Source organism: Poromitra crassiceps, assembly GCF_964638095.1.
Source record: "Poromitra crassiceps genome assembly, chromosome: 14".
In the NCBI taxonomy this organism is placed as follows: Eukaryota; Metazoa; Chordata; class Actinopteri; order Beryciformes; family Melamphaidae; genus Poromitra; species Poromitra crassiceps.
This window is the reverse complement of record NC_139633.1, coordinates 36,960,950-36,980,220: the sequence shown is the minus strand read 5'-3', so window position 1 is coordinate 36,980,220 and position 19,271 is coordinate 36,960,950. Positions and strand designations below refer to the sequence as shown.

At 42.2% G+C, this 19,271-nt stretch overlaps 1 protein-coding gene across 1 annotated transcript in view; it reads left to right on the top strand.

The window, feature by feature from the left end:
• Positions 1–8,452: 8,452 nt before the first annotated feature.
• Positions 8,453–19,271, top strand: part of LOC310789561 (nephrocystin-1-like) — a 65,754-nt gene continuing 54,935 nt past the window's right edge. The window contains exons 1-6 of the mRNA XM_083651200.1: positions 8,453–8,736; positions 11,165–11,229; positions 11,448–11,508; positions 12,199–12,332; positions 13,423–13,609; positions 18,532–18,633. Coding sequence (XP_083507326.1) covers positions 8,671–8,736; positions 11,165–11,229; positions 11,448–11,508; positions 12,199–12,332; positions 13,423–13,609; positions 18,532–18,633 — 615 coding nt within the window. The 5' untranslated portion in view covers positions 8,453–8,670. The remainder of the gene's footprint in view (positions 8,737–11,164; positions 11,230–11,447; positions 11,509–12,198; positions 12,333–13,422; positions 13,610–18,531; positions 18,634–19,271) is intronic.

Genomic DNA, 19,271 nt, shown 5'->3' with positions numbered 1-19,271 from the left:
GATGAGGCAAACCATTTCCACATCTTCTGGGGTTGCCCAAAGTTAAAGCCGTTTTGGGAGAGTGTCTGGGAAACCATTAACCAAATTCTTGGCTGGCAAGTCACACTAACATGTAAATCACTGTATATGGGTGATATACCAGAAGATATATCAGGAAATGATAAATACCTTCTTAAAATTGTAACTGTGGCTGCAAAGAAAGCGATCACTCGTAGATGGTTGCAGGCCGACTCTCCCACAGTAGAAAATTGGCTTGAAATCATTAGAGAAATTCATGAAATGGAGAGACTGACCTTTCTATTGAGACTGAAATATGACTTGTACATCACAAGATGGACAAAGTGGTTATTATATGCATCGGAATGAGGAATGTGGATGGTTTGTCTCCATCCTGAAGTATAACAAAACATGCTTGCCCCCTGACGCTCTCTGTTTATACAGCTATATGCCACGAGTACTTTTGTTTTAGTTCTGTCTTTTATTTCAAGAATAACTCACATGAACCCAAAGATGTGCTAAGACACCTGTTTTTTTTTTAGTATTGACTGATTTTAGTTTAAGATTTTTTCTTGGTTTGGCAACGTATTTATGTTTTATGTACTGTGACGCCAGTTTTGTTTTTGTTTGTATGTTTGAAAGAAAAAATGAATAAACTTTGAGTAAAAAAAACAAAAAAAACAATTATATTTACAAGACTTGTAGTCCTATTCAAAGTCGGAGCAGTGCTTGTGGACGGTACAGGAGCTTAACGTTATCCGGAGCCTCTGCTGATGTGCTGGCAGCAGCATCAGACAGAAGCAGCACGGGGCTTTGGTATAAGAAACGGATACATCATGAACGCACATCAGCTGTAAGAGTGTTGTAAGTCGCTTTGGATGAAGTAAATTAATGTAATGTACAGCCTTGTATATACACCTGTTATATACAAGGCTGGTATCAGTATTACCTGTTATATACAGGGTTGTATCAGTATTACCTGTTATATACAAGGCTGTATCAGTATTACCTGTTATATACAAGGCTGTATCAGTATTACCTGTTATATACAAGACTGTATCAGTATTACCTGTTATATACAAGGCTGCTATCAGTATTACCTGTTATACACAAGGCTGTATCAGTATTACCTGTTATATACAAGGCTGTATCAGTATTACCTGTTATATACAAGGCTGTATCAGTACCTGTTATATACACACACACACACACACACACACACACACACACACACACACACACACACACACACACACACACACACACACACAGCCTATATATATATATATATATATATATATATATATATATATATATATATATATATATATATATATATATATATATATATATTGATCGTTCTGCTATATAGCCTACACTTAACACTTATGGGGCAGCATAAGGGACAAATTTAAGACTACTGAGAAGCCGTCGGAGGCTATATCTTTGCCGAAGCCAGCTATGGATCTGGCCAATGATCTGTCAGCACCGGCAACTGAGAGACCGTCAGTGAGAAATGAGAAGCCGACTATTGATTTGTCTTACCTAGCAGTCCACTGGATCGGCTATTGGATCGGCTGGTCATTAGCTTGGAGAGGCTAGCTACTAGCTTGGAGAGGCTGGCAACCCACTGAATCAGCTATTGGATCGGCTGGTCATTAGCTTGGAGAGGCTAACAACCCATTGGATCGGCTGGTCATTAGCTTGTCTAGGCTAGCTACTAGCTTGGAGGGGCTGGCAACCCACTGGATCAGCTATTGGATCGGCTGGTCATTAGCTTGTCTAAGCTGGCTACTAGCTTGGAGAACTGCGGTCAACTGAGCCATCGTTTGCGAAACCACAGTCAAGCCAGCCGCCACTTGGCTTTTGATGCGCGTCTATTCATGCTGTAACGGTACTGCTGCTTCACCGGTGTTCGGAGCGGGCTAAAAAGTCGCGTGTCACAATTCAGCGATCCTTTCTCACATTTACTTTACCATACTAGATCGACATTACAACAAACAGCGTATTGAATGACTGTTGAATATGTCACAAAAGTCCAACCTTATTGAACGATCGTAGCAGGAGTTTCGCTTGGTACTATCATGTTGATGCTCTCAATAAGGTGGGAAAACAGGCATTTCCGGGACTAGTTTTTCAAAATAAAAGCACGATTCGACTCCAGTCTAGACCACACAGATTTAGTGTTTTTTCCGACTTTCTAAGTACTGTACAATCGCATAACTCCATAATCCCACACCATGACTGACAGTTGTGTGTACACTACACCCCTGGGTATACACTCTCATGAAATTAGTCATTTTCACGGTGCCATTGTGGAGAAATTGACAAAATCTCAATACTGACCTTGAAAAAGGTGTTTTTTCCGCCTTTCTAAGTACTGTACAATCGTCAATTACAACTACTGCTGCTACTACCAGTCCCACTACTACCAACACTACTACTATTACTACTACTACTACTGCTTGGAAACCATCAGGTCACCGGATCTCAACCAAACATTGTTTACTTGTGCGCATACCAACTGTGAATAAATGTGCACTATTTGGTGTTTATTATGTCTCATATATCCCCAGGTCACCCGTCAATCGGCGCTTGTGGCTATATTTTGATTTTGTTATTGTACTTTTCAAGATGTAACGTCTGCTTCTGTACATTAGTGTTTCCCATAGAGAGCCAATGCGTCCTCTGTTGCAACACAAGACCACCTGAGACAGGGCCTCCGATGACCGACTGGGTATGGTATTGTTCTACCCTTGTGTGTGTGTGTATACCATTGAGATATAATATGGTGTATACAGTGTATATATACAGTATATATATATACAGTATATATAGATTTGGGGTTGGATAACACACCAGAACGTTTTGTTAAGTTATTGATTGTTGATGTGTCTGATAATCGCATGTGGGATGGTCAATTGTGCTGACACGAAAATAAAATAATTCGTTCATAGTTATTGTTAATATTGTGTGTAATTGATTAATTAGAAGGTTTATAGATGATGAACTATGCATCGTCATTCATGTTCATTCAGGGATATTATGATGACAGTGGTTTGGGCGCCCCACTATAAGATGTAGCATAGGGCTGCTAAAAGGGCCAGAAACTGCCCTGGGCAGGGGAAAAACTGAAGCCACTCGCCGTTGACTTGTGAAGTCGGTGAGAAAAAAGCTGAATGGATTTCGTTTATAAATTAAAACTAGAAAGACTGCCCCGCAAATATATGCCTGCCCCAACCAGTGAACAGTTGAAATGCATGTCTTTTTAGACTTTGATGTTTGGGCCAAATATGAAGAAATTAGGTCAAGGTGAGAGATGGGGTTACCAAGCTTGGAAATGGTGTTCGAGAGGTCACAATGACCCTAACCCTTGACCACCAAAATGTAATCAGGTCATCCCTTGAGTGCAAGTGGACGTTTGAGGCAAATTCGAAGAAATTCCATCAAGACATTCCTGAGATTTCGGGGAAACGAGCTTGAAAATGGCGTTCAAGAGATCACAGTGACATTGACCCTTGACCTTCGATCACCAAAATGTAACCATTTCATCCTTGCATCCAAGTCGACGTTTTAACCAATTGGAAGTAATTCCATCTAGCCATTTTTGACATATCGCGTTAACGAACTTGGGAATGCCGTTTGTGAGGTCACAGTCAGTGACCTTTTGAGTTTGACCTTTGAACACTAAAATCAGTTGTTAATCAGTGAGTCCATCAGTTTGAGGCAAATTTGATGAAATTCCGTCTAGGCTTTACTCAGATCGCATTAGGAGAGGAGAACACACAGACGCACACAAGCACACACACGGCCAAATACATCTCCTCCAGGGGATTCTCGCCTGGCGGAGATCATTATTAAACAATAACTAGGGAGGTTTCACACAAGTTGTTGGATTCACAGATTTGAATTAGGCTAATGAAGACGTAGCTCAGCCGGGTGGGTCCTATTGAGCGTTGGTCCTGGGGCGTTCACCCCCACAGTCGCTCCACTTGTCTGCTGCAAACCTCTCAGACGTCTCTACTTAAAGGAGAATTTCGGTTTTTTACACCACGGTCCTCATTTCCAGTTTAGAATATGATGTTTTACTCACCGAAATAGTTTTGCGTCATTCGGATGCCCAGGGAAGATTTTGAGCTCCGAGTACACTCTTCAAACAGGCTAGAACCGCTAGAACGTGAGCCCACGGGGCATTCTGCACGGCAGTGCACGCGCTCTCTAAATGACACTTTTTCTGTCAGATCACGGTTCATTATGGTTGTAAATATAATTATCTAGCTAATAGCTACAAGCTAGGCTAACAACAACACCGGAGTCAGCGTTGATCTGCCCCGGTGGGGTTACAGTGCGTATCGTCCCCCTTCTGTGGTTTCTCTGAAGAAGTGGTTTCACAGAGGGGGACGATACGCACTGTAACCCCACCGGGGCAGATCAACGCTGACTCCGGTGTTGTTGTTAGCCTAGCTTGTAGCTATTAGCTAGATAATTATATTTACAACCATAATGAACCGTGATCTGACAGAAAAAGTGTCATTTAGAGAGTGCGTGCACTGCCGTGCAGAATTCCCCCGTGGGCTCACGTTCTAGCGGTTCTAGCCTGTTTGAAGAGTGTACTCGGAGCTCAAAATCTTCCCTGGGCATCCGAATGACGCAAAACTATTTCGGTGAGTAAAACATCATATTCTAAACTGGAAATGAGGACCGTGGTGTAAAAAACCGAAATTCTCCTTTAAGCATTTACAGATCCAGTGTGACAGCTGTCTTCGTTGGTACCATACTGAGTGCCTGGAGATGGATGAAGAAGAGTTCCAACGGGCAACGGATGATGCATTCATCTGGAATTGTTGTGTATGCAAATGAACCCTCCCCTCATTGAACTATAAGTGCTCCTTCATACTAGTTAGGGCTTCAAGCCCCACAGGTGCAGAACCCCTATTATTTTGACTTTATTTACTTTCTTTGTTCCTCTTCCGCCACGATGCAAATTCCCGTGCGTTGGTACATCACAGACACCTGAAATCTGGTCCAATGACAGATATTGGTGCTCACTAGATGCCCTAGATTTTTTTTTTTTTAATTTTCGTGTTGATGTGCATATCTTTTCTTATCTGCATTTTTTTAATTCTCACTTTTTAAGCAGTGCAGCCCCTTCTCTGTGTGATTTCGCTCATGTGCACGTGGAGGTCAGTAGTTGACCATGGCTAATTCATCTAGTGTAAAAAAAAAATGATGTAAAGTGATGTCACTGAACTGGTAATCTCGCTGGCCAGCCTCCTTTCCCTTCCGTCCGAGGAGTCTGGTGCCGCAGAAACAGGCAACTGGGATAAACCCTCCCCTGCTCTACAGCTGCTCTCCCATTGGAGCGACTGTTTCGGTGGCAGCCGGATGTCCGCTCCCGGCTTATTACAAAGTCTGTCATTGGCTCCGACCATGTCAATCACAATGGTAACTAGCTAGCAAGCTAACGACAGAAACCTACACGCTAGCTCATTGCTACACGCTGAAAATGATAAGTTGTATTGTTGGAAACTATTTTCCAAGGGCACTGCCGCTAAGTGCCGCCCATCGAGAGGAGGCTGGCCAGCGAGACTACTCAACTGGAAATTATGTCATAGAAATTGCTCGTATGTGATGTCATCAGGTAAGTCCTGATGATGTCATACATTGTGACATCATTATTGATCATCATTTTGATCTCATTACACTAATGATGTCATTGGCACTGATGATGTTATAGGCATTTGACATCATCAGTGATGTCACTCGACCATTTGGGGTTTTCATCGGTGATGTCACTCGACCATTTGGGGTTTTTGGTTAACTCGAGCAATTGTGACATCACTGATGATGCCATAGACATTGTGACATTATTGTGACGTCAGCAGACTTGAAACCCTGGTATTGCCGCTTGCTGCTATATTTACACTTTGTTATAGTAATTATTGTTGGTCTTATCCTGCACTTTATTTTATTGCCATTTTTATTTTTATTTTTTTATTATTATATTATTTTTCAAATTATTCTCATCATCATTTCATGGAAAATTCAATGTAAACTGATAATTAACCGGGACTGTAAATTCATGTTACTTCACTGCCCATTAATATTGAACTCGGCTTCTAAATTTAATGTAGATTCAATGTAAACTCATATTTAACTCAGACTGTACATTCATGGAAACTCATGCCTATTTAATGCCTATTTTGCTCAGACTGTAAATTTCATGTAAATAAACACAAATTCATATATAGTCAGAACACTCCATCACTCATGTACGTATTGTATATAATTAATTTGATTGCACTTGCAACGTTGTGATTGTCTTTAGTTACCTTTCATTTCTTAGGGTGTTTTTTTATTTTTCTTTCCTTATATTTCAAGGTCAGTATTGAGAATTTGACTGTCAATTTCTCCTAAATGTAACCGTGAAAATGCCTAATTTCATGACAGTGTATACCCAGGGGTGTAGTGTACACAACTGTCAGTCATGGTGTGGGATTATGGAGTTATACGATTGTACAGTACTTAGAAAGTCGGAATAAACACATTTTTCAAGTTCAGTATTGAGACTTTGTCAATTTCTCCAAAATGGAACCGTGAAAATGGCTAATTTCATGAGAGTGTATACCCAGGGGGGTAGTGTACACACAACTGTCAATCATGGTGTGGGATTATGGAGTTATGCGATTGTACAGTACTTAGAAAGTCGGAAAAAACACTAAATCTGTGTGGTCTAGACTGGAGTCTAATCGTGCTTTTATTTTGAAAAACCAGTCCCGGAAATGCCTGTTTTTCCCACCTTGTTGAGCGCATCAACATGATAGTACCAAGCGAAACTCCTGCTACGATCGTTCAATAAGGTTGGACTTTTGTGACATATTCAACAGTCATTCAATACGCTGTTTGTTGTAATGTCGATCTAGTATGGTAAAGTAAATGTGAGAAAGGATCGCTGAATTGTGACACTCGACTTTTTAGCCCGCTCCGAACACCGGTGAAGCAGCAGTACCGTTACAGCATGAATAGACGCGCATCAAAAGCCAAGTGGCGGCTGGCTTGACTGTGGTTTCGCAAATGATGGCTCAGTTGCAGTTCTCCAAGCTAGTAGCCAGCTTAGACAAGCTAATGACCAGCCGATCCAATAGCTGATCCAGTGGGTTGCCAGCCCCTCCAAGCTAGTAGCTAGCCTAGACAAGCTAATGACCAGCCGATCCAATGGGTTGCTAGCCTCTCCAAGCTAATGACCAGCCGATCCAATAGCTGATTCAGTGGGTTGCCAGCCTCTCCAAGCTAGTAGCTAGCCTCTCCAAGCTAATGACCAGCCGATCCAATAGCCGATCCAGTGGATTGCTTGGTAAGACAAATCAATAGTCGGCTTCTCATTTCTCACTGACGGTCTCTCAGTTGCCGGTGCTGACAGATCATTGGCCAGATCCATAGCTGGCTTCGGCAAAGATATAGCCTCCGACGGCTTCTCAGTAGTCTTAATTTTGTCCCTTATGCTGCCCCATAAACACTGTGTATTACTGAGCATACATTTATGTTACATCTCCAACATGGAGAAGAATAAAAAGCAGAATTAAAAATAACAGACACAAAAGCACATTAGGCTACAGAAGACAAGTTAGACATTTCAACAGGAGCCGCGAATGCATCTATCTATCTATCTATCTATCTATCTATCTATCTATCTATCTATCTATCTATCTATCTATCTATCTATCTATCTATCTATCTATCTATCTATCTATCTATCTATCTATCTCTGACAGAAAGGCGTAATCCAGCGACGTTGCCACTTGGGTGGACATAACCTCGCGTCACCAGGCTCTTCTCGGGGAGAAAAGGGTGGACTTGCAACCATGCAACTAAATGACCATAAAGTGTGAAGCTGTTACAATACAGTAGGTGGCGGTAATGCAACAATTAAGAATGCCAACCGCCATAAAACACCGGAGGAGAAGAAGAAGAAGAAGAAGAAGAAGAAGAAGAAGAAGAAGAAGAAGAAGAAGAAGAAGAAGAAGAAGAAGAAGAAGAAGAAGAAGAAGAAGAAGAAGAAGAAGAAGAAGAAGAAGAAGAAGAAGAAGAAGAAGAAGAAGAAGAAGAAGAAGAAGAAGAAGAAGAAGAAGAAGAAGAAGAAGAAGAAGAAGAAGAAGAAGAAGAAGAAGAAGAAGAAGAAGAAGAAGAAGAAGAAGAAGAAGAAGAAGAAGAAGAAGAAGAAGAAGAAGAAGAAGAAGAAGAAGAAGAAGAAGAAGAAGAAGAAGAAGAAGAAGAAGAAGAAGAAGAAGAAGAAGAAGAAGAAGAAGAAGAAGAAGAAGAAGAAGAAGAAGAAGAAGAAGAAGAAGAAGAAGAAGAAGAAGAAGAAGAAGAAGAAGAAGAAGAAGAAGAAGAAGAAGAAGAAGAAGAAGAAGAAGAAGAAGAAGAAGAAGAAGAAGAAGAAGAAGAAGAAGAAGAAGAAGAAGAAGAAGAAGAAGAAGAAGAAGAAGAAGAAGAAGAAGAAGAAGAAGAAGAAGAAGAAGAAGAAGAAGAAGAAGAAGAAGAAGAAGAAGAAGAAGAAGGTTGCCCAGCGACCAATGGCAGGACGTCTGCATGTTTGCTAACGCTAGCTAGTGCTGTCAGATGGAGTAGCAGCATCTGCAGAGCTGCACATGTGGGCTGTTTATCTTTGTGCAAATGCCTCCAAAACGAAAAGGACCTTTGCAACTTGTCCAGAGAGACACGGACGACATCAAACGACAGGTTTGATAGTAAACTATGGTTGAATGTAGCCTCAACGAGAGACTCATCAGAATGACTGATGAGTCTCTCGTTGAGGCTAGGTTGAATGTAGCCTGGTATCCAGCTCCATATGAATCACAGTTGTCAGCAGCACCTACTCTTCATTCAGCACTTTCATTGGGGCTGGTTACCAGGCTAGGCTGAATGCAGTCGCTTGAGTCTTGATCTACGAGCTGTGCTGTGTGAGTTCCTTTGTACCACGCTTCTGTATTTCACTGTGATGTTCTGTCGACACCAGGAAATGAAAGGTACCATGTAACGTTACAGGCGGCTGAACTGAAACAAAGTTTGTGTAGTAGATCCTGTCATCACGCTACCAGATAGGAGAGGTACTATGCACACACGTATCCAGATAGAACAGCAAGTCAAGTCAGAGCAATTCAACAGCCCAGTATCATTCAATTCAATATATGAAAGAAAACTCAATTTCTTAGACTTTTAAAAGTAAAAAAAAAAAGGTTCAAAACACAAGTGTTATGTTTTTGTTATCAAATTTGTTTCAACTTCAACAAATTCAATCATTCCATATACAAGTTCAGAAAACAGAATTTAAATTAAATCGTCTGCTGGAACAAATCAAATCACTTTGAATCAAAGTCATTTACACAACCAAGATATTTTCTCAAGACTAGAATCATCACAGTCGAGTCCCGAGTCACCAGAAACCTAGCCCCAGAAGTGACCCTACTACTGTACTCTGTATATTATATTTAATATACTCGTGCACATAGCGTTCCAATAGGCAATAAAGGGGAAAGGCTGTTCAAAACGCTCTCCTACCGGTCTCAGACGTCCGATTGCAGACCGAAGATATGATAGTCCTCCTACGGAAGCCAGTAATTTAGCCCACCTCGGCAGAATTTTCCAGCCCATAATTGTTAATACTTGGCCAATAAGTATGTAACATACAAAATAAAATTAACGGTAATATCTTCATTTAACTCATTGAGTGCCAGCCACTTTTGGAGAACGGACGCTCCCAGTGCCAGAGTTTTCAGAGCGTTTTCAGTGATTTCTCGAGGCCCACAGAATATTGTGTGATATTACTATGTAAACACCGAACACGCAAAAAGAACAAGGAGACTCTATTGTATCATCAGCAAAAAAAAGTTTATTGATACCATTTTCCGTTCTTTAGTTATGAGCCGGAGAAGATAGGTTGTTTTCAGCGTTTTCAGGCATTTCAAATTATAAGCTGAGATATTCAGCCTTTTGTGAAATGCAGCATTTCAAGCACATTCACTGACTCTAGATACGGTAATATTTTCTGATGTAGTGATGTGGTGTAGTTGTGTCCTGCCCTGCGTGCCCCACCCCCCCTCCCCCCCCTCAGCTGAAAACTCCTCCCCACACTAGTAACACACAGCCTCGCACCAAGCGTCTAGGAAGCCTGGGAAGCGCCGCCTCCCAGGCAGCGCAACATGGAGAAGCCACACGCGGACTGCAGTGAAAGGTTTGGCTTTTCAGTGTCGCGCTGCTGCTTTTCTAGCGGCTAATCATGTGGAGAAACTATGCTGACAGACAGACAGAGGCAGAAGGACTCAGTTGTGTGCGCGGATTGACTGTGTTCGCACGCACCGTCAGTTGCAGCCAGAACAATCTACATGGCTCTAGACTGCAGCATGAGCGGGTTCTCTTTCATCAAGGCTATTTCAGGCTGTGTATTCCTGACATTTCTGTAATCTGGAGAGCACTGTCGCCACCTAAGGGTTCTGTAAAATAGGTTATAGACCTCCAATAGCTACTATAGTTGTACAGGAGCTGCGGAAGGCTTTGATCGACGTCCCACCGTCAAAAAACGCATTGGACGTCGAAGGACGTCCGTGGCACTCTACGTCACTATTTAATTGGACGTCGAAGGACGTCCATGGCATTCAATGAGTTAATGTAGAATGCAAAGGACATGTAGCTGGCTTGTTACACTCGCATTCCAGGAATATTGTTATTTACCGCAGCTCTTACTGTGGCTGGTTGGATGCTCCAAGCCAGCAAGCAGCACTCTGCTTTGGCTTGGAAACGGCTATCCGCCCGGAGGCACCCTCCCGGTCCTCTGCTCCGAGGCTCGCGCAGTGAGCCAGCCAGCGTCTACGCACTCCACAGCGCTGTATTTACATGATATTGTGTTTGTACACAGACTTATTGAAACGTGACCGGTAGCTTTCAGATTTGTCCGGTAAAATACATAATTTTGCGGTGCGGAGCGGTGCCGGCTTGTTCTGCCCCAAATCGAGTGGGATCCATAATGTGGATCACAGGCTATGTCCTGCCTCTCTAGCCTGTTTCAGTGGGAATACGTCACAAAGACCCATTTCAGCTTGTCTTTAAACTGTGTGTACTAGTCATTTGACTCGAATGGCCACCTCTGCTCTGGGCTGTTTCTCTAACCCAGGTTGACAGTCTGCTGCAGGATGTGCAGAAGAGTCGGTGTGGAGCCACTGAAGAGGCGTTTCACAGGTAAACAGACAGACCGACAGACAGACAGACAGACAGACAGACAGGCAGACAGGCAGACAGACAGACAGACAGACAGACAGACAGACAGACAGACAGACAGACAGACAGACAGACAATGTGTCCAGTTAACAAACAGAACATGTGATGTCCATGACAATGTGTCCACTTAACAAACAGGACATGTGATGTCCATGACAATGTGTCCACTTAACAAACAGGTGTCGAGAATTGCAGACCTCGGCTCAGAAGATGATGGGAACACTGAAGAAGCTGACCAAGGTTAGTGCCATACTGTCATACTTTTAGATTACACTTAAAAGACGTCACCGGAGAAAAAAACGCTGATTTATTTGCACATGATCTCAAACATATTTGAAAACTGAATTAAAATCAACTCTCAATAACTGTCAAACTAAATGAATTCAAATCAACTCTCAATAACTGTCAAACTAAATGAATTCAAATCAACTCTCAATAACTGTCAAACTAAATGAACGCCTGCAAATTGTTTACAGTTTTGGGATATGTGTGAGATCATGTGCAAAACAAATCAGTGTTGTTCTCCTTTTTCTAAGATTATTTTTGGGGGTATTTTGTCTTGATCAGATAGGACAGTAGGCAGACAGGAAAGGTGGGGAGAGAGAGAGGATGACATGTGGCAAACGACCACGGGTTGGATTTGAACCCGGGTCGGACACGTGAAGAACAGCCTTTGTGGTGCGCGTTCTACCAGGTGAGCCACCAGGACGCCCAGAAGTTCTCCTTGAAGCCTAAATAAGCTGTAAAGAGTTCAGCAGTAGAATGAGCCTCAAGTTCTGCATCACAAAAATGACAAACAACTAATATGACCTGTTTTCTTTGGTCTTTTCCAGACAGTTTGATGTAACCCTACTATATTGTGTTGTGTCTGATCAAAGCTGACTCTTAACCTAAACTGAAACAATAACCTGCTGTCTGTGTTGCCGTCAGGCCGATGAGCCGGCTCCGGTGGGGAACTACGAGCAGAGGAAGCAGGAGGAGGAGAGACGACTGCAGGGCCTCATGGAGCATCTCCACAGCCTCTCTCTGGAGCTTTCACCTCCAGGACCCAGCGCTGCTGCACGGTAGGGGTGGGCCATATGGCCCTGAAATAATATCACTGTATTTCAGGCTATTTCTGCCATAACCATATTCTTGACAAAATATGTCATTATTAGTTTCAAGAACATGCAACAAAAAAAGTGTGTTGTATTCAGCTTATGTTCAGACGCGGGAGTGGGCCAAATTATTCCGGGTTGTTTTAACACTTCCGGTGGTCACGGAACGTCAAATAAGAGAGTTGTTTTTGTAGCGGACAGTGCAGGGGGTAAAACAAAGAACGTAGCCTACTACTTTGAGCTCGGTACACAGCAAGCAAGCCGAGTATCCACTGTTAGCCAGGTCAGATAACGTTATCATCGACAATGACGGGCACTTTCTTGTAAAACATACCTGGACTCCAACAAAGAAAGCTTCAGATGGTTTTCTGTCCTCCGAGCGCAGCTCGAGCCACTTACGTCTATAAGACCTGCAGATGTTAACGTAATTCCCTGGAATGCGAGAATTAATGAGCCAGTTACATGGCATTGCATTCTTAGACATTGCCGTTTGCTTTTATTTGGTATGTTACATACAATTGGCTAAATTATTAGTTAATTCAGAGTTAGATGCTATTGGAGCAGCCAGCCTTTTTCTTTCTTTTTTTGCCAGAAGTCGTCACACGACCACACAACCGGGTCAAATGGGCGTGGCTACATAAGGTGAATATGTCAGCAGAAACGTAACGTAACAGTTTGCCTTCAAATGTTCAAATATGCTTTAAGTATTACCATGGTTTGTTGAAGGAGGAGTTTCACTGGCAGGACGTAGCGCGTGGGAGGATTACGTTATTCTCCTCCCGGAATAGGCTCCCCGAACCGAACAGAGGAGGCACTAGTGCAGCGACCAGGACTCATATCCTGAATCCGGCTTCCCACCTGCAGACATGGCCAATTGTGCCTGTATGTACGTCCGACCAAACTGGAGGTAACACAGGGGCTCGAACCTGCAACCCTTGTGTTGCTATACAAGGAATCTACCAGTGTACTAGGCAGACGCCCGTCTGGTTAATTAACATTGCAAAGTCGCGTTAAGACGGTGTTGCTCTTTTTCCACATGCTTTGTTTTGATCCACAGTCACACCTCCAAGGAAGACAGCGAGGAAGATGATGACGATGACGATGATGACAGTGACGATGACGACGGTGACGTCAATGATGAAGATGAGAAGAGAGCAGTGAAGCCGCCTTCTCAGTCTGACCCTTGTATCTACACAGCACTCAGCGACTTCAGAGGAGAACAGGAAGGAGATCTTTCTGTTCAGGTGAGTTACTTCCTGTTTCCCGAGATCGAGGGCAGCATTCGGCCCACAAGGCATTGTGATGGTTCATCATTTCCTGCACATGGAGCAACATGGCAGAAGAAGTGATAAATAAATGATCACATTCATACAAACAATATTAGGATTTAGTCTTCAATGACATTAACTCATCGGTAACATCTAATAATCATCTACAGAGTATTTGTCACATTTCAACCGCTTATTAGTTGTAGTTGACATTCAACAATTCAACTGTTCAACAGATTTAGAGTTCTCACCGGGCCTGAAAATTCAAACCCCACCCGACCCGACCCGAGTAAGTTGAAGCCCGAACCCGTCGTGCTGAGTCGGGTCCCGTCGGGCTGAAACTCTAAGCAGATTATCTATAGAGTCTATGTGACAATTTATGAACATACATGTTACACTAGGTGCAGGTGTGTGGAACAGGTTATGAACATACATGTTACACTAGGTTCAGGTGTGTGGAACAGGTTATGAACATACATGTTACACTAGGTGCAGGTGTGTGGAACAGGTTATGAACATACATGTTACACTAGGTGCAGGTGTGTGGAACAGGTTATGAACATACATGTTACACTAGGTGCAGGTGTGTGGAACATACATGTTACACTAGGTTCAGGTGTGTGGAACAGGTTATGAACATACATGTTACACTAGGTTCAGGTGTGTGGAACAGGTTATGAACATACATGTTACACTAGGTGCAGGTGTGTGGAACAGGTTATGAACATACATGTTACACTAGGTTCAGGTGTGTGGAACAGGTTATGAACATACATGTTACACTAGGTGCAGGTGTGTGGAACATACATGTTACACGAGGTGCAGGTGTGTGGAACATACATGTTACACGAGGTGCAGGTGTGTGGAACATACATGTTACACTAGGTGCAGGTGTGTGGAACAGGTTATGAACATACATGTTACACTAGGTTCAGGTGTGTGGAACAGGTTATGAACATACATGTTACACTAGGTGCAGGTGTGTGGAACATACATGTTACACTAGGTGCAGGTGTGTGGAACAGGTTATGAACATACATGTTACACTAGGTTCAGGTGTGTGGAACAGGTTATGAACATACATGTTACACTAGGTGCAGGTGTGTGGAACAGGTTATGAACATACATGTTACACTAGGTGCAGGTGTGTGGAACAGGTTATGAACATACATGTTACACGAGGTGCAGGTGTGTGGAACAGGTTATGAACATACATGTTACACGAGGTGCAGGTGTGTGGAACAGGTTATGAACATACATGTTACACTAGGTTCAGGTGTGTGGAACATACATGTTACACGAGGTGCAGGTGTGTGGAACATACATGTTACACGAGGTGCAGGTGTGTGGAACATACATGTTACACTAGGTGCAGGTGTGTGGAACAGGTTATGAACATACATGTTACACTAGGTTCAGGTGTGTGGAACAGGTTATGAACATACATGTTACACTAGGTTCAGGTGTGTGGAACAGGTTATGAACATACATGTTACACTAGGTGCAGGTGTGTGGAACAGGTTATGAACATACATGTTACACTAGGTGCAGGTGTGTGGAACAGGTTATGAACATACATGTTACACTAGGTTCAGGTGTGTGGAACAGGTTATGAACATACATGTTACACTAGGTTCAGGTGTGTGGAACAGGTTATGAACATACATGTTACACGAGGTGCAGGTGTGTGGAACATACATGTTACACTAGGTGCAGGTGTGTGGAACAGGTTATGAACATACATGTTACACTAGGTTCAGGTGTGTGGAACAGGTTATGAACATACATGTTACACTAGGTGCAGGTGTGTGGAACAGGTTATGAACATACATGTTACACTAGGTTCAGGTGTGTGGAACAGGTTATGAACATACATGTTACACTAGGTTCAGGTGTGTGGAACAGGTTATGAACATACATGTTACACTAGGTGCAGGTGTGTGGAACAGGTTATGAACATACATGTTACACTAGGTGCAGGTGTGTGGAACAGGTTATGAACATACATGTTACACTAGGTTCAGGTGTGTGGAACAGGTTATGAACATACATGTTACACTAGGTGCAGGTGTGTGGAACAGGTTATGAACATACATGTTACACTAGGTGCAGGTGTGTGGAACAGGAAGCAACAGAATCTGTTTGTTAAATGTAAACTAATAAGCTTTTCATACAACATCTACAGACAAAGACAAACGGCTGAATTGTTGAATCTCAACTAGGGCTGCACAATTAATCGTATTTTCATCGTCATCGCAATATGAACATGCGCAATAAACACATCGCAAAGGCTGCCTGAAACGCAATGAATAACAAAAGTGGTTTTATTTACACGCGTCATGCATTCCCACTCAGCATCGGATCATTTTGTCTTGTGTTGTAAATCCAGCGTACACCTTTCCCTTGCAACAGTGCGCTCCGCCCCTCTGCCAAAGCCCAAACACGCTGTGTGTAGTTTCAGCTAGAGTCAGTGTGTATTTAATTTCTTTATTCAGTGGGCATACGCTATGTTTGGGGTCTATATTAGCATTATTAAAGCAGAAAGACATAGGAACTGTATAGCTAATATGCATGCTTTAATATCTGTTTATTTATCGTCATCGCTATATTGAACAATGTTATCGCACATCGCAGATTTTCCTCATATCGTGCAGGCCCAATCTCAACTAATAAACTGTTACTATACTCTGTAGACTCTGTGTAGGTGGACTATCCAAATAAAGTGTTACCATCTCGCTAATCTTTTACTACTAAGGCCCCTTTCACTATTTCTATAAAATGGCTTCTTATAACCAGGTCTAACAATTGTTTTTCCATCTTCTCGAATAATCATGAAAAAGAGGTTTTCTGTAAAAAAATAAATAAAAGAGACAAAAAGGCACTCTTCAATGTGTTTGCATGACTGCAAAATAAATTGCTTATTTGTTAAGCGGAACTCATGGTCGGGTGTCAAGCTGTCACGCTGCAGCTGGCGAACCTGCCGACGTGCAGCTGCCCGAAAATATAATATAATATAATATAATATAATATAATATAATATAATATAATATAATGTAATGTAATATAATGTGATATAATATGATTATAATATAATATAATGTAATATAATATAATATAATATAATATAATATAATATAATATAATATAATAATGTAATAATGTAATATAATATAATATAATATAATATATAATATAATATAAAATAATGTAATGTAATGTAATGTAATATAATGTGATATAATATGATTATAATATTATAATAATGATATAATATAATATAATATAATATAATATAATAATATAATTTAATGTAATGTCGATGGGGAGATAACAGGAGCGAGTGAAAGCAATGACCAAGTATATGCACTACATTCTCTCCTTGGGCTAACTTCTACTCATTGAAATCCTAGTGAATTCACACCATTGACTCATTTTGCTGGGGACTCCCCTGGACCCCCTCATCAAGCTGACATTGGAGCATGTATGTCTAGCTGCCGCCGTGCTGTCCTAAAGTTTCTCACTTGATCAATTGAACGGAGGACATTTTCTTTCATCTTGGCCTTTTTATTTGGTCTTAAAAATGTTGTCCATCATCTTCTTGACTTCAAACAGCAGAGGGCGCTCACGTCCTTCAAACAGTGTTTCCACAGTTCTAGTCCTAGTAGAATCATTCTGAAATCTAGGCTGATACAGAGTGAGTGAGCTAAAGAGAGAGTGGTGCCAACTGATGTCCAAAATGCTTGATAGACACGTGACTCACATAGCTATTAGTGTGTGTGGGGGAACAGTTCCAGGAAGTACGCTTGAATGCATCAAATAAAGCTGATAATATACAATTTGATTCTTTAAATGTCTTTAAACCCTTTCAAAGTACCTCACAAACGGCCCATTCTGCTGCAACTCTACACTGCTGCTTAATCCAGAAACTTACTTCCAGGAACTATGGCGAGGTCAAACAAATACAACAAATCAACTGGTCCATTGGAGTGAATGGAGATGACACAACTCTTATATCTCTATGGCTCTGGGCTGATAGGACTCACGCAAGGCAACTACACACCTTTATTTTCAGCCACTGTTTGGTGTGTGGTGAAGATCAACCCCTAGACCAGTGGTTCAACAACCTTGGGGTCGCGACCCCAATTGATGATGTCACTGATGATGATACTTATGATATTACCAATGTACTGAAATTCTGGGGTCCCTAGATTTTTGTGACGTCAATGTGGCATCACAAATCCAAAAAGGTTGGTAATCCATTTATACAAGTCAGATATTCATTCTGAAAGCTTTCCTGTCCATCAAACAGGCTGATGGAATTTCTCAATGTAACAAGGTTCATAAATAAGCAGGAGAAATGCAGAAAGTTAAGTGATTGGAATAGAACAGTTGTGCATTCTGCAAGTCAAAGGAGCAACTTTGTATAAATGATGAAATGCAAAATATTTCACATCTAATCCTTAGGGCCCGGACACACCATACGCCGAAGCTATGCTGAAGCAATGCTGAAGCAATGCTGAAGCTACGCAGCGTGGAGGCAGTTTCATTTCAGCGTCCTTGTGAAGAGGCGAGACCGATCACACCAGCACGCGGGCTGCAGCGATAGTTTCAGCTTCTGTTCTATTTTTCAAGCGCGCTGCACCCGAGCTGCCAGGCACGAAGTCAATGCAAGTTGTGAGCAGGGGGAGGGCAGCGCCGAGCGAAGCGTTGAGGAAGAGAGAGTGCTTCTGGTGTGAATGGCAAGGCTCCTGCTCAAAGCTTCCGTGAGGTGCTGCTTCCCAGGGCTTAAAATTTGGCGCGGGATTGCGAGAATCGCGCATATTTTTGTCAACTCCCGCAGATTTGTAAGTTATAATGCGGGAGAAGTCACACAAACTGTTTGTTGCCCTGTGTTTCAGAGGGGCGCGGTGCTGAGGATCATCAGGAAGACAGCAGATGGATGGTGGCTGGTGCAGGACACTAAAGGCAACAGAGGAGTCGTCCCTAAAACCTACCTGAAGGTACACAACCAGTCAACCAGCCATTTTGTGTCTCAAGATGACACTGATGACACCAGTTTATTTCATTGATTTTCACTCCTCCAGCTGTCACTGCCCTCTTCTCCACTGCCCAGTCACTTCTAGTCATACTATTACACTGCCCAGTCACTTCTAGTCATACTATTACACTGCCCAGTCACTTCTAGTCATACTATTACACTGCCCAGTCACTTGTAGTCATACTATTACACTGCCCAGTCACTTCTAGTCATACTAATACACTGCCCAGTCACTTCTAGTCATACTATTACACTGCCCAGTCACTTGTAGTCATACTATTACACTGCCCAGTCACTTCTAGTCATACTAATACACTGCCCAGTCACTTGTAGTCATACTATTACACTGCCCAGTCACTTCTAGTCATACTATTATGCCCAGTCACTTCTAGTCATACTATTACACTGCCCAGTCACTTGTAGTCATACTATTACACTGCCCAGTCACTTATAGTCATACTATTACACTGCCCAGTCACTTCTAGTCATACTATTATGCCCAGTCACTTCTAGTCATACTATTATGCCCAGTCACTTCTAGTCATACTATTACACTGCCCAGTCACTTGTAGTCATACTATTACACTGCCCAGTCACTTA